The sequence below is a fragment of the Cyprinodon tularosa genome, unplaced genomic scaffold (genome assembly GCF_016077235.1).
Source record: "Cyprinodon tularosa strain WSP-4 unplaced genomic scaffold, ASM1607723v1 ctg70, whole genome shotgun sequence".
NCBI lineage: Eukaryota > Metazoa > Chordata > Actinopteri > Cyprinodontiformes > Cyprinodontidae > Cyprinodon > Cyprinodon tularosa.
The window spans coordinates 3,767,674-3,792,172 of NW_024039452.1; the positions used below are offsets into that span (position 1 = coordinate 3,767,674).

The 24,499-nt window shown below is 39.0% G+C and overlaps 1 protein-coding gene across 4 annotated transcripts in view; it reads left to right on the top strand.

Moving 5' to 3' along the window:
* Positions 1-24,499, top strand: part of sorcs2 (sortilin-related VPS10 domain containing receptor 2) — a 575,552-nt gene that overhangs the window by 155,836 nt on the left and 395,217 nt on the right. For all 4 annotated transcript variants that reach the window (XM_038268465.1, XM_038268466.1, XM_038268467.1 and 1 more), the window contains exon 2: positions 9,772-9,839. In XM_038268465.1, coding sequence (XP_038124393.1) covers positions 9,772-9,839 — 68 coding nt within the window. The remainder of the gene's footprint in view (positions 1-9,771; positions 9,840-24,499) is intronic.

Genomic DNA, 24,499 nt, shown 5'->3' on the forward strand with positions numbered 1-24,499 from the left:
TAATACAAAAAAAAAAGATCCGCGGTAGAGCTGGTAATCTATTTATAAAATTCATAAAATTTGGTATACTGTGAGGGTTACTGGGTTAGACTGCAGGGCTGAATGGTTCTTACTGCATTTCTCTTAAAATGATGTAGTGGCCTAACCCTGCCATTCTCAAACCGTCTCTTATTTCAGCTCCACTGTCTCTACGTTTATAGGATTTTCTTTTCATCTCTCTATCTCTCGTAAGATCCAATATTTCATCTATTCACTTCTTCTCCCCCTCCCCCTCTACTTGCTTCCTAAGTCTCAATGACCTCGGGCTCCCTGCAGCAGATTATCACACATCTAAGAAGCCCATTTCAAACTGTTCCTTTACTCCAGTTTGCTGCGGTAGAGTATTAGTAAATCTATTGAGTTCTTGATGGCTAAAATTATCCCTACTCCTCAATCACTTTTGGGTTAAAAAAACAAACAAAAAACATGTTTTCATGTACCCCAATGATACTCTGGGATTTGTTGTTAAATTACAATAATGTGTGAGGCCAAAGATAGCGGGCTGTTGTTTAGGAACCCTGCAATTGAAGGCTACCATGGAGGATGCACATATACTTGGCTGATCATTGCCAGCCCTAAATGTTTCAGACTCCCACTTTTTCAAAAAGCAGGCTGCCAGTTCGATCAGAGCCCAATTATAGCAATTGCCCAGATATTTATGAGAGAAGAGAAGAAACTTGGATGGAAAAGAAAAAAACAGAAATTTCAAGCCTTGATGAGGAGAGATCAAAAAGAGAATGTGGCAACAACACATGTCAGATACAAATAAGAAAATAAGGTCATAATGATGCACCGGGGAATATATTGTACTGTATTGATATCCCTGAGGTCTGGGAAAAAGAAGCTGTAATGTCGATTTCCAGACATACATTCAGGCATCTTTTTTCTTCCTATGCCATTTGCAATGTCAGGGTCAGTGTTAACTGCTCCTGAAAAACCAACCTTTTAACTCATGTTTCACTCTAGCATTTTTTTATCTGCTCCAAACCTATGTAGTGAATTTTGTTTCACTATCATTTTAGGCAAAGAAAACTACCTATATTATACTTTTTTTAAAACCCTTTCAAAGTCTCCAATTGGCAAATTTATGTGAAATGATGCTTTCAGCACTACATTTGTATTAATTTATTAAGAAATCAATTTATTTCCTTTACCTTGAAGAAAACTACTTGCCTTCAAAGTGAAGCTGCCTCTCTTTCATGACTTTGCCTTATCATACCACTACTGAGGACCGAACAAAGTCTGAGACCATTCAACGCCAAAAAAATGATTTGCACAACTTGTACATCAGATTGATGAGGGAATAGAATTATAACCAAGTTAGAATCTCAAAGTTTATTTTTTATGATGCACCTCTTTTAGAGATGTTCCCATATTTCCTCTCTAGCAAAACCTGTTTCAGCTCTAGGAAAACCCTCACCCCCAGTTCTTGAGCATATTTTTCTTGATTTTATGTTTTACATGTTTTTGTCATGCTCTTCATTCTATTGTGCTTTACTTTTCTCCATGTTTCATAGTTTTATTGGTTTAATTCCTATTTTGTTGTAGTTTCTAGATTTATGTTAGTTGCCCTCCTGTGTGTGCACCTTTCTCCTTGGCTCCCTCATTGTCTCCTTTCACACCTGCTCCTTGTCAGCTCGTTAGCCCTGCCATTGTCTCAGTCAGCTACATATACACTCCCTCTGCAGTCACTCCTTGTTGGTTCCTTGTTGTTGTTGCTCCTGCCCTTGCTGTTGTCTGCTCACCTCGTCTCTCCCTGGCTCCTTGTGCGTGTTTCCCCCCTGATGTCTCCATGGTTCTGGTCTGTGTTACATTTTTAACTGTCATGGTTTTGGTTCTGTTGTGCTTAACTTTGCTCCATGTTTCCTAGTTTGTATTGGTTTAATTCCTATTTTGTTGTAGTTTCTAGATTTATGTTAATTGTCAGGTTTTTCTGTTGTTTTCCTCTGTTGCCATCTTGTGTTTGTTCCTTTCCCCTTGGCTCCTTCGTTGTCTCCTTTCACACCTGCTCCTTGTCAGCTTGTTAGCCCTGCCTTTGTCTCAGTGAGCTACATTTACCTTCCTCTGAAGTCACTGCCTTGTTGGTTCCTTCTGTCATGTCTTGGTTGTGGTTTAGAGGGCCCAAAGGCAGAGGCAGAGAGGCTCAGGTGATTTCTTGTAATTTTAATGAATAAAATAGTTAACAAAGGCAGGAATCCAAAAATCCAATTAAAAATGTAACACAGACCAGAACCATGGAGACATCAGGGGAAAACGCGCACAAGGAGCCAGGGAGAGACGAGGTGAGCAGACAACAGCGATGACAGGACCAGCAACAACAAGGAGTGGCTGCAGAGGGAGCGTATATGTAGCTGACTGAGACAATGGCACGGCTACCGAGCTGACAAGGAGCAGGTGTGTGAGGAGACAACGAGGCAGCCAAGGGGAAAGAAATAAACACAAGAGGGCAACATAGGGAAACAACAGAAAAACCTGAGAACTAACATAAATCTAGAAACTACAACAAAATAGGAATTAAACCAATAAAACTAGGAAACATGGAGCAAAATAAAGCACAATATAACCAAAACCATGACAGTTTTATGATATAACATTGTTAAAATATTCTTTTTAACCTAGATTTCTACACTCCTTTTACACATTATAGAATGAATGATCAAGGGGAGGCAGCACAAGCATTTTGAGTGAACAGTGCACAAGAGGAAACCAGAGGCAAAGGTCCATGTAATTACCCTTCCCGCTCCCCTGGCCGGGTGGTTTAATGAATGGTGGCCATCTCAAACTACTGTTTAAACCGTAAAGAGTGTGAGGGTGACAGGCTTGTCTCATATACAGCATGAAGTATGGGTCCATCTGTAAAATGATTCCAACCAAATGGGACCAAATCATCCTTCATGGCTGCTGAAAGAGGAAGCTGATGAGGAGCCATTTGGATAAATTAAGCATTTCTTTATAGGAGTAAATTGAGTGCCATTGAAATTGGATAACCTTATTTTAGGTTGTAGGGTACCAGCATGTTAGACTTTTTGTGATTTATGTTTTTATTGTTAACTTGTTCAATAAAAAAACAAACAATAAAAAAAAAACAGAGAAGCTTTGTCGATAAGGACTAAACAATAAGACTCCTTAGCACTGATTATCTGACAGAGAGAGGAAAACATGGGGTAAAAAAATAAGTGCCAGCACAATGAAATTCCCCTGGTTAAATTGAATTTCAATTCAATCCTGTTGTTGGCTATTTGTTGTGCTTTTAAAAGAGATTTCTACCTCTAAAAGTTCCAATAATCATACAGTTGTTATCATCAGGCAAAGAAAGGCAGAGTAAATACAGATGAATCTCTTAAGCTGTGCAGAATTACTGAAGGTATAATGGGAGTTTAGTTATCCCATCCACATTTCGTTAATCTGGAAAGGACCACAACTGATTTTTTGAGGGTTACATTTAAGTGCTGTGTTATTGCATTATTTGCACAAGATTGAGGGGTTTCTTAGTGTCGAGTGTTTTATTGGACCCCCCCTGTGTTCCATATTCTTACTTCTCAAGAACTCTCAAATAATGGATTACTCCCTCTCATTGAGAGGTCCGTTTTGGAAAGAGTACAGTGTTAAGGTGCATTGTTGAAGTATTGTAGTATAATAATTATCATCACCAAAAGTATAATATACTAAACACCTGTGTGTCCGGTATGGCTGTAATTTACGTCCAAACAACATCTATATTTACTTGAAAAGTGAAAGGTGAAAAGCCCTAATTTTCAGATTGTTAAAGGAGAAGTCTGGACATATTCAGAATTCAAAATAAAATAAAACTTTATTTTTTCCACTTTTACCCAATGTATTTTAACATCCAGCTGCCATGCACGTGGGCATTGTCAGTTTCACTATAGCTCTGGTGAATTTAAATGGTGAAGTCCTCTGTAACTCTTCAATAATTGTTGTTGATTGCATTTGTGTCTCGTAGTTCGCATTGATTTATTTTGTAAAGCGGGTGAATGGCGCTAGGTTTACCGCACCGTGACGGCGCTGCCGGAAGATGTCAGGAGTGAGGCGTTACTATATTTGGACAAAAATGGCTGCTCCCAGACTCGGGGACTGCGACGAAAATGATTATATTCATTTTTTTACTTATTAAAGCTAAATTAATTAAATCACTGTGAATGTATTAGTTTTAGGTATAGATAATTATCCATGGATCATTCCTTGCTGACCGGACGTCTCCTTTAAAAAGAAATTGAAAACTGGTTTTGCAATGTCTTTTCAACATCTGTTATTAGACTAAATTGGCACAACATCAGACCGACCAAACACAGCCCAATTTGCAAGAAGGATTTTTGAACTAAATCAAGACTATGACAGACCAACCAGAATAGCCTAAAACCATCGTCTACATGTCATCTTGCATTTAGGATAGATAGATAGGATAGATAAAGATTATTTGGGATCAGGTGCTATATTGTGGTAGCTCCAAGTAAAGTCGCTTCTGCTTTAGGAGTTAGTAGAGGTGAATCTGACATCTAATGCCTCTGTTGAGGCTTTCTGGGTGTGTCGCACCAGGAGGACACTGAAAACTGGGTCTATCCAGAAAAGCTAAAGTTCTTTTTTCTGACCAGGGTGTGGCTTTCGATTCTTAGTTTTTCAGATTGGAGTTTTGTTTTTGGACCAGTTGACTCTGTGACCCAGATGGAGAGATGGAGTTTTCAAAAGATAAAGGAAAACAAACTTTCCAAATACACCTTGGAATATGTATCACCTACACCGACCCCATTAAATCCTAATAAAAATGTATGTAATTAAGCCATTTTCTTTCTCTCTATGCAAACTCTTAGCTAACCAAATTATACTGCCAAGCAAGGATTAATGATAAATAATTTAAACAGAGCCGGTTCTACAACATCAGGAAGGCTAAAGGATCTAAAAATACATGCCTTATGTCCTAAACAAAAAAAAATAAAAATAAAGTCTATCGGAAGGTAAATCATTAACTGTAATCTAAACAGTCTGTAAAGCGATATTACATAGCAATTTGTAAAACCTTTGAACTCACCGAGAGACATTACTTACAAACCAAGAAATTATGGCACTGTCGCAACTTCTTAGAGCACTTTTCGGATTCATCTGGGAAGTCTCAAAGTAACCAGGAACGGCCTCCAAACAACAGCCCACCCCGATTGGCTTAGTAATTTACTGAACACTGAAAATGAGGCAGCGAAAATGGCTTCCATTGGAGAGCTTCACGACTATTATCTATTTTTAATAGATTTAATAGAGGCAACAAACACTTCATTGGAAAGAAAACATCTTGCCGGTCATTAAGACCTTTTTTTTTTTAAGTTTACATTTACAAGACAAACAAGTCTGTGCATTCAGCTGATGTATGAAATGTCCACAAACTGAACTACAATAAAGCTTTTACCAATGCAACTAAAAATAGAAAATGTGTTGTATATAATAAGTGAAGCCTTATTTTGTTGTAGACTGTTGTTAATCGTTTGTGCATGTGGTCTCTTTCTGGAGAATAGGAAGCCCCAATTAAGAGATGGGACACTGGATATTGTGTCTTTATTTCCTCCAAGTCTTCTGGCTTCTTTATCATTTTTTGCCTTTTTATTGGCTTGGTCAGTTGATGGGACTGTATTTGGGACAAATGGCAACTGTCAAACCAGACCTCAGAGTCAACTGGGCTTTGGGGTTGACTATCAAAGAGGTCTATTGTATATCTGGAATGGAGTCATCTAGAGGTCCTGACCATCCTGTTGACTTTTCCTAATAAAGCCCATTAGGGTCACTGTCTTCATGCTTACAAACAAGAAACCCTCAGTGGCTCACAATACGGTCACAGAGTCGACTCCAACAGAGAGCTTCCTCTATGATCCGGTCAGGGAGTTCATAGCAAACTTCCTAGCAATTTATTATCTAAATGAGAAGAGCACGCAGGGACTTTTCTTTTTTCCACTTGTCACTGCTCATGAAGAGTAATGAGCTCCTAGACTTTGATCGCCATGGTGTGACATGTTTTCCGATGCTTGTTCACTCAAAGTATGCCGCTGTGATTTGTTTGTATTGAATTACAAATGACGAGCTGGCAGAGCACTGTATTTTCCTCAATAAGAAAGGTTTCTCACGCTGTGCCAAATTTGCCCTTTAGTCCAATGAGCTGTATCTAGCAGCTGCCAAGTTGTGCTCTTAATGTACTCTTATGTACAGAGGAGGAATGCAGGAATTTGCCTTATTTGCTGCTTGGCATATTTATTCATATTTATTCAGTGTGGCGTAATTCTTTATGTACTGCAAATTAACACTCTTTACCTCTCCCCAACACTGATTTATGAATGAATGGAGATCTGTAAAATATATTCAAAGTTTAGTAAGACTTGAGGTCTTTGGGACAGATTTAAAATGCAGATAATCGGCTGGCACAAATAAGCCCTTTGTTCATGGCCTTTCAGGCTGTATGATAAAGTATCATGTTCTGGACTGGTGTCTCATCCAGAGCCACTAGCTGCGTCACATTATGGTGGTGAACAAGATAGATATAAATCTCCCACTTAATTGGATATGTTGATGACATTGGTCAAAATGTTGAGGAGGTGGTCATTTATCTTTTAGAATATTTTGTTTGCCTTAGAAATCTGTGCATTTTCTGCACCATTGACTTTCATTAGGAAACCTCTGTTGTCAAGAGTTAATTTAAGTTGCATTTTTTTATGTAATTTCATAGTGATTAAAATGGCTTCAAAACTGCAGATTTTCCTTCATTGATAAAAAAAAAAACTTACCAAGGGGACGTAAAACTTTCAGACATTGCTTAAGGTATTTAAAAAAGTCCAAGGCAAGGATATTAGATATCCCAATAACTCTTTTTTTTTTTTACAAACAAACAAAAAAAATACAATCAAATGACTCTAACTGCTAAAACAAATGCTGTAAGTGATTAAAAATGGAAAAAAAGCAACAACAAAAAACAACTCATTAAGATACGTTTTTCCCCCAGTGGGCTCAAAGTGATAATAGTATTATTTGAAAAGAAAATTAAAAAGAAAGATGTGGATACAGACCATTTTGCTATCAAATTGACAATGGTGGAGATTTTATAATAAATTCATTCCAGCTCAGATATTAAGACTGGTAAGATTTAGTTGGAGGGAAAAGTTATTGCCTGTTATCCAGAAGGTTTAAATGTAAAAAAAAAAAAAAAAAAAAGAGCAAACATATTTACCTTAATGAACAGAGCTTAATTTAAGGTGTGAAGCTATTTGGATGTGCAATTCAGCAGATAATGCATGCAAACTATTTCTTTTGCATATCTGCCTTCATAAATATACAATCATATTCTTTTTTTATCATTAATTTGGCCTTTAGGTATTGGTATTAATTTTAAAATGGGGCAGATAGGAAATGGGATTAGACAGAAAGGGAAGACATGCGAGAAAGATCAACATGCCAGGACTCCAACTGCGAAGACGACCAAAGCCTCTATGCAGGGGTCGCCACGTCCCGCAGGTCACATTTTAACAGCTCATGGTACACACAAATTCAACTTCACCAGGTGCTGTAATAGTATATATTTAATAATATAATATTATATTTATTTTCAATTTTAAATATTTACATCAGTTTTAATTATTTACTTTTGTTTGTAACCATTCAGGTACCTTTTTGTAAAGTAGGCGATAAATAATATCCTTATCATTGTTATTTTTCAATTACTACCATTATAACTATAGGTGTGCAAAATAATCGTCATGACGATGCATCGCGATTCTAATTTTTGTGATATATTCTTGCCTTCAAGAATCGATTATAAAAAAAAAAAAAAAGAACAAATAAAATACATGAATGGTTGGCGCACATCAGCCAAATCAAGTGGAATACAACTTCCAGTCCAGCAGATGTCGCTGTGGATGTGTTGACGCCCGCTGCTTTGTGTCACAAGCATGTCCGGCTGCGGGATACTGCGACGAGTCATTCGTAAACAAAACATGGAGTACACTGAGAAAATTCGCCCCGCGGCTCCATCACATTTCAAGTCAGATGCTTGGATGCATTCTGGCTTTAAAAACAAAGAAGGTAAAAATGAAATTGATATGATGCACGTAATTTGCAAATGGACCACTGAGGCCAATATAAACGGCACTGATTATCCTTATTTTGTTATTTTAAGTTTGATGAATCCTAAGATCTTTTTGTCATTGTGTCCACGTCAGTAATAGTAATATTTCTGTCCAGTATTTGTTTTCATGGCAACACCTCCAAAAGTTGTTTCAATAAATACAGCTATGTATGAATTCAGTTGCTTTCAGTTATGTATCAATTGAAGACACTATCTAGATCACACCCTGCCAGTCAGCCACTGGTAAGGGCTGTATCTTTTTCTTACAGTGTTCAGTGAAAATATCGCAATGCATCGCAATATTTCAAGTATCGTGATGCATCACGATAGAATCACATCGTGGCACGTGAATCGTGATCTGAATCGATTAATGACTTCTTTGCCAATACCCACCCCTAATTATAACCTTACTTTCTATGGCTTAGAATGTCATCTTTCTTTTGTGACCTCTCTCAACCTATCCGTCTGGCACGCAATTTGCCCTTTTAAATTGAGTGGATCTGAATTGCTTACATGCCTTAACTTTTTGCTTTTATCTCTGTACTGTAGACTGCTGGCAACACGCCTACTTACTGCAGGTGGAATATTATTTTGCTCACACAATTTGGTGCTCCTTATTCGTAATCTTTAAGGGTAGGGTATGTTTTTTGTTGTTTTTCGTTGCCGATTTTTTTGAAAAATGTCTCACAATTGCTGATTGCTGCCATTTTAGGTGAAATATTTGTATGCTTTCGTGAGGAGATTTAGAAAATGTTGCAACTTTTTTTTTTTACTTAAATATATATCACTTAAAATTCAACAGTTAGGCTCAACCGCCTCTTTATCTGTTTTATTTTGAAATATTTACAGCAACCTCTGTGCTAAAGGCTGTTCAGAAGCAGCTTATAGTTGAGGCAACATTTCAGCTCTGAGCTGTACTTCATGCAAATTACCAGGCAAAAATCAAAACATTTCTGACAAAAAATATCACCCTGAAGCCATAACTTTGATAGTGAGCTATGAAACACCACACTGCTTCTATCCATCTTCACAAGGATTTAAAGCAGAAGTTTACCTCCTGCTGTCTTCTTTTTCCTCATGTCTCCATTCTGACTCTGCTGCTGGCATAAAGATATATCAGGAGCGTGGTCATTTCAGAGACTATATTCTATGGTTGGGAGCTGCCTCTGGGCAGAATCCCCTTTGGCCAATCAGCTCACCTCTGCCTGAAGGTAGACCTGGGTTCTTTGTCTGCTGTGCTCCTAGAACTCCTCAGCAGTCTGTCAATCACACGCTGTGTTGCTTGACCGGCTGGCAGTCTTGCCATTGCAATAGAAATCCCAGCAGACCTCAGCTGTCAAGAACAGAAGCTCTAAAGCACATGAAGAATGAGCTCTGCCTTATTCTCTGTAGTCGTGGTTGGTTGAGCATATCAAGACTTCCCCTTTAATTGATAAATACATTGAAGTTGTTGGAATATAATTAGGTTTTCTGATTACCTGAAAGAAAAACATATTTTCTAAGGTATAATGTAAATGTATTATTTCTTGTGGATTGTTGCTAACCTTTCCGAATCAGTTCTGGTGTCTTAAATTTTAGTTGCCCACTTTGTCTAAATCTTTTTTCTTTCTGTTTTCCTCCAGGTCATCCTGATCCTGACCAAGTATTACCATGCTGACTCCACCAAGGTGCTGGAGAGTTCACTATGGAGGTAGGTTATAAACTCTTTCGCCACCTTCGCCACCTTTTGCCCCCCGCCGAGCGTCTTTGTCGGGGTTTATCAGCAAAGGCAGTCCCTTTTTACATGGGGGTCAGTCTTTGTTATCTTTGCCAAATGCCTGCTTGAAGGAGACAAGGGCGAGACGGAGCACCCTGACGGACAAAACATCAGCAGGCAGCTAAAGCTAAAGTAAGGGAGCGGAAAGAGTGATGCTAACAGGCTTTAGTGGACATCTGTTTGGACAGATACCGTATCAGCGTGGCACAGGGCACGATAGACACCGGCAGCGACAGGAACCGGGTCAGGTCTCGCTGGCAGAGCTTCCTCTGTTTAGCAAAGCTGCTGGTTACCAACACACTTCTCACATTTCTTTGCTTTAAGGCAGCAGAAAGCCTGTTTCATTGATTCTCTTCCCTTTGACATGAATTATATCCTGTCTTTCTGCATACACCCATGGACCAAAGTATTGATACCCCTCATTTAATCAAAGAAAAAATTAACACAATTGTCACAAGAATAACTAGACACAATTGTCACAAGAATGATTTAAAATAATTACTTTTAAGAATAAACTCATGAAACAGGCCAAGAGAAAATGATGATACCATTAACTCATATCTTGTTGCACAACCGTTTGAGGCAATAACTCCAATCAAACGATTACAGTAACAGTCAAGTCAGATTTCTGCACCTCTTAGTAGGTATTTGACCCACTTCACATCTTCAAATTGCTAAAGTTGTCACAGGTTTGAAGAAAAGAGCATATTTTACACTATTCAAAAAGATAAAGGGATACAACACATTGTAACTTCAATTAAATGAATCTTCTGTGAAATCAAACTTTCCACTTAGGAAGCAACACTGATTGACAATCAATTTCACATGCTGTTGTGCAAATAGAATAGACAGCAGATGGAAGCTAATGGCAATTAGCAAGACACACTCACTGAAGGAGTGGTTATGCAGGTGAGGACAACAGACCACTTCTCAGTACCTATAAAATGTTAAATGGCATGTACTTATATTGTGCCTTTTTTCAAGTCAGGAGACTTGGCCAAAGCGCTTTACACTACATTCATTCACCCATTCACACACTGATGGTGGCAAGCTACATTTTAGCCACAGCTGCCCTGGGGCTCACTGACAGAAGCGGGGCTGCCGTACACTGGCGCCACCAGGCCCTCTGACCACCGTCAGTAGACAATGCAGGTGAAGTGTCTTGCCCAAGGATACAACGACAATGAAAGTCGGAGTCGGGGCTTGAATCGTCAACCCTCCGATTTCAGGGCAAACTCCAACATCCAACGCCACTGTCGCCCCACTATGCTTTTTGGCTAATGTTTCGGTCCCTTCTGAATGTTGATGGTGCTTTCAAACTCGTGGCAGCATTAGATGGACTCTGCAACCCCCCCATAAGTGGCTCAGGTAGGTGGCAACTCATTCAGGATGGCACATCAATGGTAGCTGAGGCATGGCGGTTTGCTGTGTCTGTCTGCTTAGTGTGCAGAGGCCAGAAAATAAATATATATATATATATATATATATATATATATATATATATATATATATATATATATATATATATATCTGTGTTCAGTCTTTTCTCTGGGTACCATGATTTTTGTGCAGGCCTGTTTCATGAGTTCATTTACAAAAATAATTTACTTGCATGATCGAAAAGCAATGTCTGTTGTTCTTTTGTTTATTTTCATATACTATTTATTTTGTCCTTTAGCCAAATACAGGTTATTTCTGTGATAATTGTGAGTTCTTCTTTCATGAAACAACAGTTTTATCCTTGTGTATGTATCCCCATGTTTCACTCTACATCTGCTTTCCACAAGTTCTTTGGGCTTCAATACCAAGCAGTACCAAAAGGTTGAATTGTATTTAAATATCCAAATGAAAAGCATTAGACACCGTAGAGAGCAGTCATGAAAACTGCTAAGGATGGACTGTCTAGAAAGTATTCAGACATTGCAAAGCGTGTCTGACGGTGAGGCTTAATTCATGCCATTCACCTCGCAGAGGACTGCGTGACTTCAAAGCTTTCTCCTCTCATTAGCTCTGAGTGCCAATCTCCCTGGAGGACAGTTATGAATAATGTACATATTTTTCCTCCATCCGTGTTGATGTTTTAATTGTTGCAGCCTATGAATAGTGCTGCGATTCTAAAACTCGGACAGCTTGCTGGTGTAAGTAAAAAATGCAGCAAATGGTGGAGTTTTGTCTGAATCTTAATTGGCAATAACATGGGTTGGCCATCTGCCTGTTGGCTTCATTGTCAAAGTGCAGCAACTATCATTAAACTGGCATGTTTTTTTGTCCAGAGGTCCGGTGCAGCCGTCTTCCCATCTGTTCAAATGTTGTGTATTGGATGTCTTTTACTTCCTGTGTAGCTGTCAGTTTTGGCAAGGCAGATAGACGGCCACAGTCAACTGGCCTTCGGGCTTTGAAGTCTCTGTAGGATCAAACAAGAAAGATAGTAGAGGATGAATGGCTCTGCCATCTTGGACTGTCAGGTGGCGGGAAATCAACATGCCAGGTTACCACCAAGGGGGAATTTAACAACTCCCTTAGGAGAAAGGTGTCCATGATGGTTGAGGTGAGACCATAATGATAAATTCAACAGACATCAACTTGACTTAAAGGGGTCATTGAATGCAAAACCAAGTTTCCATTGTCATAGATCAATAATGATAGTTCAGTGGGTGAAATGGACTTACAGAGAAGTTCAAACCCCATTAACACATCCTTTCTCTGCAAATCTCACAATTCTAACTTCCACCATTCAGATTAATTCAGACGAAGCACCGAATTAACATCAATTCGGGGATGTTGCCTTATTTGGTTGTGGTCTTTACTTTTGTCATGCAATACAGACCAGCCCACTGGTTCAGTATCGTAAATAACAGTGTTCCAGGCTGCTGGGCCGCTGACTAGACCGGACCGGGCATTTCAACCGAGCCGTGAGCTCTGGGGCTGATCCGGGAACCCCGGCGGCCGGGGATGGAGCCACCGAACCCGACCCGGTGACGGTATGCCTTCCCCTGGGAGACGGCCAGAACTGCGGCTACCGACACCGGGTCGGGTTTGGTCACTCTGTCCCCCGCTGGCCCCCTCCCCCCAGTCCACAGAAGTTCCCGGAGCAGAACCACAGCTGGCGGCTTTTTTTTTGGACCAAACTCCCAGACGATTTTGAAATCCCCCCCGGACATTCTTTAGGTATGAAAAGTAGGACATGTCCGGGAAAAAGAGGATGACTGGTCATCCTACCATATCAACAATTTGATGTTTCACCGAGTGAGTGCTTGTTGCCATGATGCATCTTTGCTCAGCAGCTTCGCTCGTTGTAAACCAACCAATCAGCATACAGCTCATCTAAATATTCATTAAAGGAAGAAAACCTGTCGTTTCATTCTAAGGCTTTTAACCTGGCATGCATTAGGGCTCATAGAACAGCAAATATGATATTTTCTGCCCAACCAATGTTACACACCCTATTCAGAGACCTTAAGGACCAGCACCAAATACCCTATTAAATTATTCTATGACCCCTTTGAAATATTATGAAGTAAGTACTTAAAACTTTCTGTTGGGAGTTTTAGCTGGAATGCAAAAAGTCACCATTACTACAGGAGTAATGTGCCTCTAAAATGGCGACCTAGGTGGAAGGGATCATTAAGGGAATTAACATTGAGGGTAAATGGGCGCAATACCACTACTTCCTGGACTTAAGGTAACTCCTTTGTTTCCTTTCTTTCTCTAGAAGTGAACTGATTATTCTAGGTGTTCCTTACCTCAGTAACCATGACGACAGTAGTAAGACACACCTGGATGATCTTGAGTTTTCCTATTCTTTTCCCACACTTTGGCTAGGGAAATGCTGAATATTTATGTTAAGCAAGTGTAATATTACAGCTTTAGCGATGTGGCCTTGTAATGCTTAAGTTTTCAGACAGATGCACTGAAAATAAAGCATAAAGCATGAAACACAAAAACAAGATATGCATTAAGTGTACAGGGCATCAAATTGAATTCAGATTCAAAAATACTGTTGCATTAATCCCAAAAAAGAAAATTTAGGATATTTTATAGGAAACCATTTGATGCAAAAAATTAAATAAAAATAAGTAAGTCCGTTTTACTTAAATAAATATATTTTCCCTTGAGCACATAAGTGAGATAATTTTCCTATGGAATAAGTGCCTTAACACAAAATAAAGAAAAACAATTGTTTATTTTAAAATCACAATATTTGATTATCTTTCTACCAGCAGGTCATCTTATATATCACTCAAATTAAGGGCAAATACAATACTTTTAAGATTCTTTTCTTATTTTTAGATTACTTTTTGCAATGTTTGTACACAATAAACATCAGCCACCAATGTGGAGATTCATAGTCAAAATATATGACTGGGTCTCTTTGAAATCTAAGTCTGATAGTGATATAAATAATTTCTAAGCTCAGGTTTATATTTCTTGGCTCTCCCTGCGAAAGGTAAGAAATTTAGGAAGGAGCTATTATATAGAGCGATTTAAAAAGAAGATCCCCACCCCACCCCAGTTCCCTATAATTTTTGCTGAGTCGGCAACCACTTGCCATGACTGGATAGTTTATTGCCCTACAACTCTTGTCTGCTCTCCTTTTTATATTTTAAGGTTATGATAATTCAGTCCTTTTCTGTTCTTAGATGACCATTTACATAGAAATAGATGTAGCTAATAAACATCAGAACCATTGTGTGTTTCTACACCTTGTACTCATCTGGGATAATTAAATCAGAATCTACCTCATATCATAACATTCTTGGCGAGGAGACTTGACTTGTGCCTTTAATTCGGATCAGTTCTGATGAAGCTTCGGGTTAAATGAATAAAAGGAGGTTTTGTGGATGAGACACGGATGTAAGGATTTGCTACTGCTTTAGCAAACAGTTCTGACTGCAGGGTGACAAAGCTCATCTCCAGGCTGCTGCTCCAGAAGGAGCAGAGATAGACTGAGTAAACCTTTTTTTATCCTCATACTGAATGGAGCGGATGTGCTCCTAAATCTTTATTTTTTACCCTTTAAGTCCCCAGCTCAAGTGTTTCATATTTCCACATGATGTATAAAGGTTTAAATGCAAGACTGGGTAAATTCTGCAGATCTAATAGGCTTCCAGACTTCTTGAAGTCCTGATATACACTATAGTCTCAAAAGAAGAAGTTTTACCAAGTGATACTGTCTTGCTGCACTAGCAGATCATTGCACTTATTTTGAAAATAATCTTAACAAACTAAGAACTGCAGGAACAAATTAGAATTTGACACTTTTTGTATCATTTTTTCGTAACAGCTTAATCTTAAGATATATCAGATGGTCTCACAACACATTTTTACTCCCAGCTTGTCAAATACACTTGGTCAAAGCTTCATGTGAGTCATACTGACATTACCGGGGTTACGCCTACCATTGCAATGTGGGGGTGATGTATAGTTTAGGACCCAAATGCAGAGATAAGGGAGGCAGAGATGAAATCTGGCAGGTTTAATAAAATGAAGGGCAACAGAAAGAAAATCCAAGAACAAAATACTAGAAAACCGGGGCAAAAACAGGGGGAAAAGACTCACGAGGAGTCAAGCAATGACAAGGAACAAGCAAACAGTAACTGAAAAGGAACATACCCGTTTTTAAACCATATTTTGCTGGAACAGCTGCAGGTCTTTTAGAATATATCTCCTCCAGCTTTGCACATCTAGAGACTAAACCTTTTACCATTATCTTTCCAGGGTTACTCAGGCTCAGCCAGATCAGATAGCCGGTCTGTGGGCATTGATTAAGTCCTGCTACAAATTCTTAATCAGAGTCACTGTAAAACATTTAATTGTAGTGTTAACTGTTGTGTTAATTGTCCTGATGCAGAATCTGAAAGTTTTATGACCAGATTCTCTTTAGTTAATGGTGCAATTTCTTAGTACTTTAAAGGAATAGTACAACCAAAACATGATTAGCTTTCATTTTCTACTCACCCCCATGCTGAACAACACTCTGGAGTACTTTTTTGATATCTCAAATGCATCTGGAGATCTGGGAGGCTTCTTGCTGTCTGCTGACATTCAAATAATGGAGGTCTATGGTGCCCGAGGCAGAAAGGTCCATAAAAGTCCACAAAAAACGTGTCAATATTCCTCCATACTGCTTGTCCAATGTATTCCAAGTGTCCTGAGTGGGTAGCATCCAGAATTTACTCGAAACGAAGTCATCTAGAATGTTTTTAGAGCATAAACAGTAGCGTATAGGACTTCCTAAACGCGCGCGGATGCGAGTTCACGAGTATAAGGAAACCGCGGCACACCAAACCAGATGAAAGTGCGCATGTTTTGGGTGTACTATTCCTTTAAATATCCAGGTTCCCTTTTTGGAAAAACACAGACACCCTAAGAAGCGGAAATTTTTGCTGCATATTAAATGCAAATACTAGGCTGCTTCTGAATACTGTACAATTGTGTCTCAACAGTCATAGTATTCCTTTGCCTTTTGTGGTAGCAGTTAGAACGCTATCCAGGGTAGGAAAGGAGCTTCAGAAAGCTGTGCTGAATCCGAAGAGCTTTCAGCCTCATGGGCATTTTACACTCAGCAGGTGTGGACAGAAAAATCAAGAAGGGAGCTAGGAGAATATGCTGGTGAAGATTCTGAGTCATCCAGGTCATAGTCATTCCAAAAATGTAAAAAAAAAAAAAAATCCGTTGGACTTTGTTTTCAAGTTTGAAAAAGTTGGAAGCTTTTTCAATTCAAACTGTCAGAAATAGTGTTCAGTTCAAGGCTGTATACAGTAGCCCAACAAGCCCTTGTTTTTTTAAAGAAAACATGCAAATTGAAACGGACCAAGGGGTCACCCCTTCGAATGGGGGTGGTTTGGCCTCTTTTGTTACCCTGCAAAGCCCCATACCTGTCTATGTCTCTGAAAGGGGGTCGTTAAAGGGAACTGTTTGCCTTGCTAAATAAGCATAGGTCTATTCAGCCTAATAGACCTAATCCCTTTAAAGGGGGGGGGGGGGGAGACCTTGCCTATTCAGCCAGGCCAATAATTCCTTTTAACGACACCCCTTTCAGAGACATAATTGATTAGCATGTTTTCTAAACAAAAACAAGGGCTTGTTGGTCTACTGTATATAGTCCTGAACTCAATACTAATCCTGACATTTTGAATTGATAAAGCTTCCTGGGTGGAAAGTGAAAGGTCTCAAAACTTGTTTTTATAAGTTTTTTAAAACATTTTTGGAAGAGTTAGGAGAAGGAGACTGACACAAGAGGGCAACAGAGAGCAACTCAAAAAATACATAAATATAACACAAAATTTAAAAGAAACCAATGAATACATGAATACCATCAATCAAAATGGAGCTGAAAACTCAAACAGAAGTCCAGAAGAGGAGAACCATTGACACCCAAGTTAAATGACAGATTGGGGATCACATGACGCGCACTTGACCTGAAACCGCATATTTGATCAATGTTTGTCTACAAAATTGGTAATTTTAGGAGTAAATGGTAACATGTATGTTGTTTCTTTAGGTTTAGGGGTTAAGGTAAGCAATGGTTTAGTGTTTTTTTTTTTTTAGTTTGCAATTCATGGAAAATTTCCTGACACAACCTGTCATGCACACTGCATGTCAATAAAATGACCAGAAAGGTACCCCCCCTTCCCCCCGCATATCAGAATCTGATGCATCAGGAGCTGATGCACAAGGGCATGACCAGGCGTCAATATTTGACGAGTTCAGAGTCAGACTTCGTTGGTAGTCAGGAAGATATTTGACCACAGTTCAGTAAGCCTCGTTGAAAAAGTCCAAATTTGACTATAAAGCAGTTTTTTTTTTTTACCAACTATACTCAGTGTTACAAGAAACAATCATGTAGCAATATATAACACTGATACATCACCACCGTGCAAACATAACCTTACTTTGAAATTAAGAGAGCAGACTTCATATGCACCTTCTGTTAGCAGTAATGTCAGCTTAAAAATACTGTTACATACATATAATAACATATTATCATTTAAATTTTCCATCAGAAATCATGAATTTTGCTAATATTTGCGACAGCTCTAACCTGACTCCGCCAGATGGATTTGCTCCGCATATTCCGTTGAAGTAATTTTGGTTAGGGGTGGAAATACTGGTAGCTGATTGGCCTATGTTGGTGATAGACGGGACAAATAAACCAATCAGATCAACAAAGCATATAACGTACGAACAGAGCGACGATGAAAACACAACCACAAACCATGCTACTCTTGCTGCTCTTGCCGAAGAGCAAAAACATCTTTTCCTCTGAGAAAAGCCTCCAGAGCAGTTTTTGCTCTTCTTTCAGTGAAGAAATACTCTGTAATTCCGATAAAACTTGCTCGATAGCCACGCTAACGCTAGTTTCATCGGCTGAAGCCACCATGTTCTTTAAACTGAACTGTCGCTCTCCTCGTTGCGTCAAAACCTCAACCTGCCTCAAAGCCAACGCTGATTGGACGTTCGTTTGGTGAACGGCTCCAAATTTTCTTTAACGGAGAGTCTCCAGACCGATCTGCGAGTGAAACCTTGAAAGCTCGCGAGATCAGGATGGTCTCACGAGGCTACGACAGCTCTGTATATTCTCACTTAGCACCACACACGAGGAAGGAATTTCTTTGTTTTGCTTTGTTTTATGGTGGTGTAAGTTGTTTTCTTCAGGATGGCCTGCATTTGTCTGCCAGCAGGGAAGTGTTACAATTCCATACCACTGAGTTGTGGGACTCATCATAAAAAAAAAATATAAAAAAAAACAAAACAAGAAGCTGGTCATATAATATCCAAACTTAAAGGCGTTATTTGACCCCAGGCGGTACACATTCCCCTAAACACGGTCCCAGCGATTGGGTAGCGGGGGTATTTATAATTAATGCAGTCTTCACACATCTTTTGAGGAGACGAAGGGGGGTGGCTGGTAGCCCTCGCTCTGGGGGGCTCCACTGTTCCATTATGGATAAGGAGATCGCCTGACGAGCTGTCTGTTCTACATTCAGTAGATCTATCAAAAATTACTGGTCCACAAAGAGAACCGCTGACAGGATGTCCGTCATGTGTTCCAAACTCTTAGATACGCTGCTTTCCTTTTCTTTTGTGCAGCCATGACACCAGAAACAAACAAAGGAACTTAAACATGCACCAGTGGAAGCCAAACATGCTCAGAATGATGTATGGGTATCTTTTATATTTGCTGATGTGATAGTTCGTATGCAAATCGGTTGGTACCACTCCTTAGACTTCGCTGTATGACTTTCTGTTTTCCGTGTTTGTGTGAATGAGGTAATGCGTGCGCTGCTGCAAGACATCGACTAAAATAGAGAGAATTTTTTTTTTTTAGTAAGTGGGTAGGCACGGAGGCCAGTGTATCAGAGGGGTCTCCAGGGCTTTTGTAGGATGAGCAGCAGGGGGCATCGCACTTCAGACAGACGCATTAGACCTCCAGCTCAAACACCTCCTCCTTCCCCTCTCTTTATTACCTCATCATTCCTTTTATGTTTTCTTTTTTTTTTTTAGCCAAGAACAACTACTGTTCAAAGCTTCCTTTAACAAGCAGTAATAAGGGAGATAATACTTTATGTGATGATAGAGTCAAGCCTTTGATGATTCCTGACATAACTAGGTCATAATAGGAGACAAACAGTATTGGCAAGAGATCTCAAAGCAAGGCCAACAAACCATCGAGTAATCATGTTTAAAATCTCAAAGTAAAAAGCTAATCAGCATAAAAAAAATAGCGATATTCACAGTATTTTCCCTCAGAATATGAATAAAGAGTCATTGTAAGGCAGTGCCTCATTACTAATAAGAATATATTCTGGGCTTTAAAATATGGACCAAAAAACACATTTGTACAAAGGGATTATTTTAAAATTCTAATTCATTTCTGATTAATTATGTTTTTTGGATATTATTGTATTTATTTGTTAATTTATTTTACTTTTTATTGCGTCTTTTTAAATAAAAAAATAATTAAAAAAAATTGAAAGCAAACAAAAATGAGCAAAACAAGTTAAATGTGTCTGCATTTGGTATAAAGGTTGATTTAGGCCACTTTCCCATTTTCTTTGCAGTGATCCTCTGAGTGCTTAAGTTATGTTACACTTGTTCAGTCATATATATATATATATATATATATATATATATATATATATATATATATATATATATATGGATGTATGTGTGTGGTTTTTTTATTATTATCAGCCAGATGTCTTTTTTAGATGGTAGATGGCCGCTCACACTGAGCCTGGTTCTGCTGGAGGTTTCTTCCTGTTAAAAGGGAGTTTTTCCTCCCCACTGTAACTACAAGCATGCTTAGTGTGAGGGATCGCCTTCGAGTCATGAGTCGATGCAATCAGCTGACTTTACTAGATAGAAAACGTTGAATCAATCTTATTGGATGATCTGGGGAATTGTAAAGTGCCTTGAGATGACTTGTTGTAATTAGCTATATTAATATACTGAATTAAATTGAAATGAATGTTTTTGGATCTGCCTGTTTTTTTACAAAATCAGCAAGATTGTCAGCAAATATTTATCTTCTTTTAGGACATTTTGTTTTTTCAATTATCTAAAATACAATAACAAAAATGACTCAGAAAATTTGGGGAAGAATTTCACTTTATTTTTTTATTAGAATTTATGGCTAATATATCCCTAAGTTAGGGGCAAAGCCAAACTATATGAGAATGATCAACATTTCAATCTCCACATTTTCTCTAACATATATCTGGTGCAGATGAGTACTTACCTCTGAGTTTGGAAGTACCATACCATGTTGATTAAATATCAAACTATTTAATCACCAAAGACGTGAAAAGGTAGCAGATGCTAGGTTTTTATACTCAGTATCTCATAATTATGACTTTTAAAGTGTGACTAAGTAGCTTATCTGACAACAGTGTCTTATATCTCATAGGTTTACCTTTCAAAGTCTGAATCTTATAAATATAACTTTAAAAGTGGAAATTATGACTTTAATTCCAAATGCTAATTTTAAAAGGCAAAAATGATGACTCTGAATCTCGTAGTTATGATCTGAAATAACATAATAATAACTTTGTAAGTCAAAATTATGAAATAAAATCTCACAAATGTGATTTTAAAACTCCTGACTGAGATTCTAGAATCTCATAATAACGAGATACATTGTGCCCAGTAGTCTAGTTGTAAAAAATAAAGAAGGGGGATGGCGGAATTTTTATTTTTTTATTGGAACCATACCTAAAGCAATATGCATGGTATGGTTGTTCCAAGTCAGGTATGCCGGTCATTGACCTTGGCCAAGGCACCTTACAGTACAACTACAGTCATACCTTGGACTGGCATGACTATCATTGCCCCTACAGAGTTAGGGACTAATTTCCCACTGGGATCAGCTTCATAGACATGGTAGGACACTTCTTTGATTTTATTTATTTTGCTCAGACTACCTGTTAGCCCACAGCCCTCCAAATGTTGAACGGGCAATATTATTGCCATTACTGTTAATGTATAGTAGAAATTTTACACATTCAGTGATAAAATGTCACAGGGGATGGTATGAGGAGGGGGATGATCATTTAAGAAAGGGGATGTCATCCCTCCTCATCCCCCTCTACTCGAGTACTGCTTGTGCCATCTTTTGACTTTCAACTGACAGAAATAAGCTTCTATGTGAGAAAAAGAGGCAACAGTAATAAAGTAGCTCTATTAATAGAGGCGTCAGGCATTTTTTAAAACTTAGTCCTTAGATCGGTTAAACCTGCATCAACCAGTGTCATATGGATCTCCTACCTGCAACGACATATTGTAAACAATACATTTTTCCATTTTAAATGTGAAAACAAGCCCCCCTCAAGTTTTCTCACTCTGCTTCTTCAGGATTCAAGATAAGCTTGTTATTACACTCCAGTACTAGTTTCAAAAGGGTAAAGAACACCTTGAAGTCTTGCCCTCCGAGAAGTCATGAAGTTGGATGTGCAGCTTTTGTAGAATGGTCCTCCACAACCACACGGGAGCATGTGTGAAAACAAACCTGGAGTCTGCAGTCAAAAATCAATATCAGTCTTCTTTTTGAAGGTGTTTTCACCAGCATGCCTGCTATAACCACTTTCTTCCTATTTTTAAACCTCTTTTCTCAGCTTGTTTCGCATGTTGTAGCACATATGCAAAGAGTCGTTTCACCCTTTACGAATGTGTTGATGATACCCTCTTTGCGGTCCAGATCACATCCCCTAAACTAAAGCAAAACAGAGTCACAAAGTAGAATCAAATGTGTTGGACTTTATTTAGAAGAGCTTGATTCACCCGACCTTGTCTTCTCACTTTCATAATACATATTTTGATTCATTCCATAAATTGATTTTGTTCTCTTTCTCTTTGTTCGTTCAGTGGTTCCTCTTTAGTCCAGATGGTCTGGGATGATGTAAATACTTAATCGAGTCAAGAGAATAGTTTCCCTTTCATCTCTGCAGCCCACACCTCCACCACTTCATCACTACCCTCCTCCATGCATATTTCACAGCCTGGAGAGAAAGAGACCCCAGAGAGGAACTAAGAGAGAAGGAGAGAGAGAGATAGAAAGAGATAGTCCTCACGAGAGCGCTGAAGATGGCACTAAGTCTGCTCTCTAAACACGAGTGGCTGCAGGGGTAGAGAAAAACACTCTGGGGTCAGAGCCGAGAGATCGGTGGAACTACCTTATGTAAAGGATATGAAAAGAACGATTGAGGCAAACAAAAGTGGATGCTCAATTCCCACCTCTTAGCGAGAATAGAAAAAGGGAAGCTTACAACAAGCCAAGGGTGTTGAGGTAAAATTTAAATGTATACCAATACATGAAGTCGGTTCTGTAGTGATGACAAATGATTTGTGCTATTGTAGCTTTGCCTCGCCTGTTCCTGTTTGGCTGTGACATCATCCTTTACAGAAATATCAGCTGTGCTGCTGCCATCAATACCTTTGTTTATAGATTTTTGTAAAAGTAAAAAAAACAAAAACAAAGGACCAGAATGTTCACATTCTGGATAGGATAGAAAACAGGTGGTTTGATAGGGGCGTGAAGGAAGCCATCTATGTTAAGAGAGAAGAAACAACTTTAAACAGAGGTGGTGGAGCAGCTTCCAAAAACTTACAATTCACTTATAGAGATGATCCCTTCCAGATATCACCACACCCCCCACCCCATCACAGAGGAACTAAGCACCTCCCTTCTCCAGCCGGTGAACAATACCTCCTTATCGACCGACCCTTAACAATCATAGACAGCTTTCAGGTAGTATAGGAGACAATCTCCCCCATTAACGACAATCCCCCCTTTAACGACCGACCTTCAGAATCATAGACAGGTTTCAGACATTACAGGCTAACAATGGAACCAAACGACCCACTCATTCGTTACCATTTGCATGTTTCCAAGCAATACAAGGCCTTGTCTATATAAAGACTCAAACTCACTGCGGATCAAGACATTTGAATTGAGAAAGCTTCCTGGAGAGGTGGAGAAACGTCTACAAATCTTGGAAACCAAGTCCAGTGGATTTTTTTTTTTACTTTTGTGGAATGACTATTACCTGGATGACTGGGAATCTTCATCAGCATTTGTTTATAGATGTTGGAGATTAGCCTGTTTTTCAGTGTAGTCTTGTGTCTCTCACTGTGACCGGCTGGATATGCTCTGTTCATCCTCTGACATGGGAGCTGGCTTGCAGCTCGTCTGCCTGGCTGTGTGTTTCCTGGACGGGAATGTACCTCTGCTTCTGTCTCCTTGAACCCCAGTCGGCCTCGGCAGATGTACGCTCACACGGAGCCTGTTTCTGCCAGACCTTTCTTCCTGTTAAAAGGGAGTTTTTCCTCTCCACTGTCACTACAAGCATGCTCAGCGTGAGGTATTGCCTTGGGATCAATGAGTCGATGCAATCAGCTGGTTTTGCTTAGATCGAAAACTTTGAATCATTTTGACTATATGATCTGGTGAACTCTAAAGTGCATTTTAACAACAACATGTGTTGTGAAATGGCACTATGAAAACTGAATTGAATTGAATAGAATTGTGGTAATAGTTCAGCCATCTTGAAGGTGATGTGAGGATTTCTTTTAAGGACAATAAAAATGTTCAACAGTGGAATTACCATTTCTCCAAACATTCCAAACATCCATCCATGTTCTGTCCATACAGTAGTAGCCATTAAAGATTTCCCCACTATCCTTGATGGGCCCTTGGCTGGTCCTTGGCAGGTCTAGATTCCTTTTTTACAGCAACAATGTTTGTACTAAAATATTCTTTCTGTCATGATTTGTGGACATTAGGCTCTAAAGAGAAGTGCCTTTTCCTGGTCAGACCCTGTAATTCCTTGAAAGCGTGGATTCAGAGTTAAAAAAAATATGCACGCCCAGGAGAAGGTGAGGGTCACTCCAGTGGCTGGAAGTTGGCTGGCATTTGACTGGGAAGGCAAATTTGAATGGCTGCTACTGTGCAACCATGCACACACTAACACCTAATCTTCTCTTAGATGATGCCTTATTCAGCTTGATGTGGATGTAGCCGAAAAATGTACTCTGCGACAACTTGAAACTACAGTAACACCCTGTTATACACTGTTTCAATGCTGATTTGAATA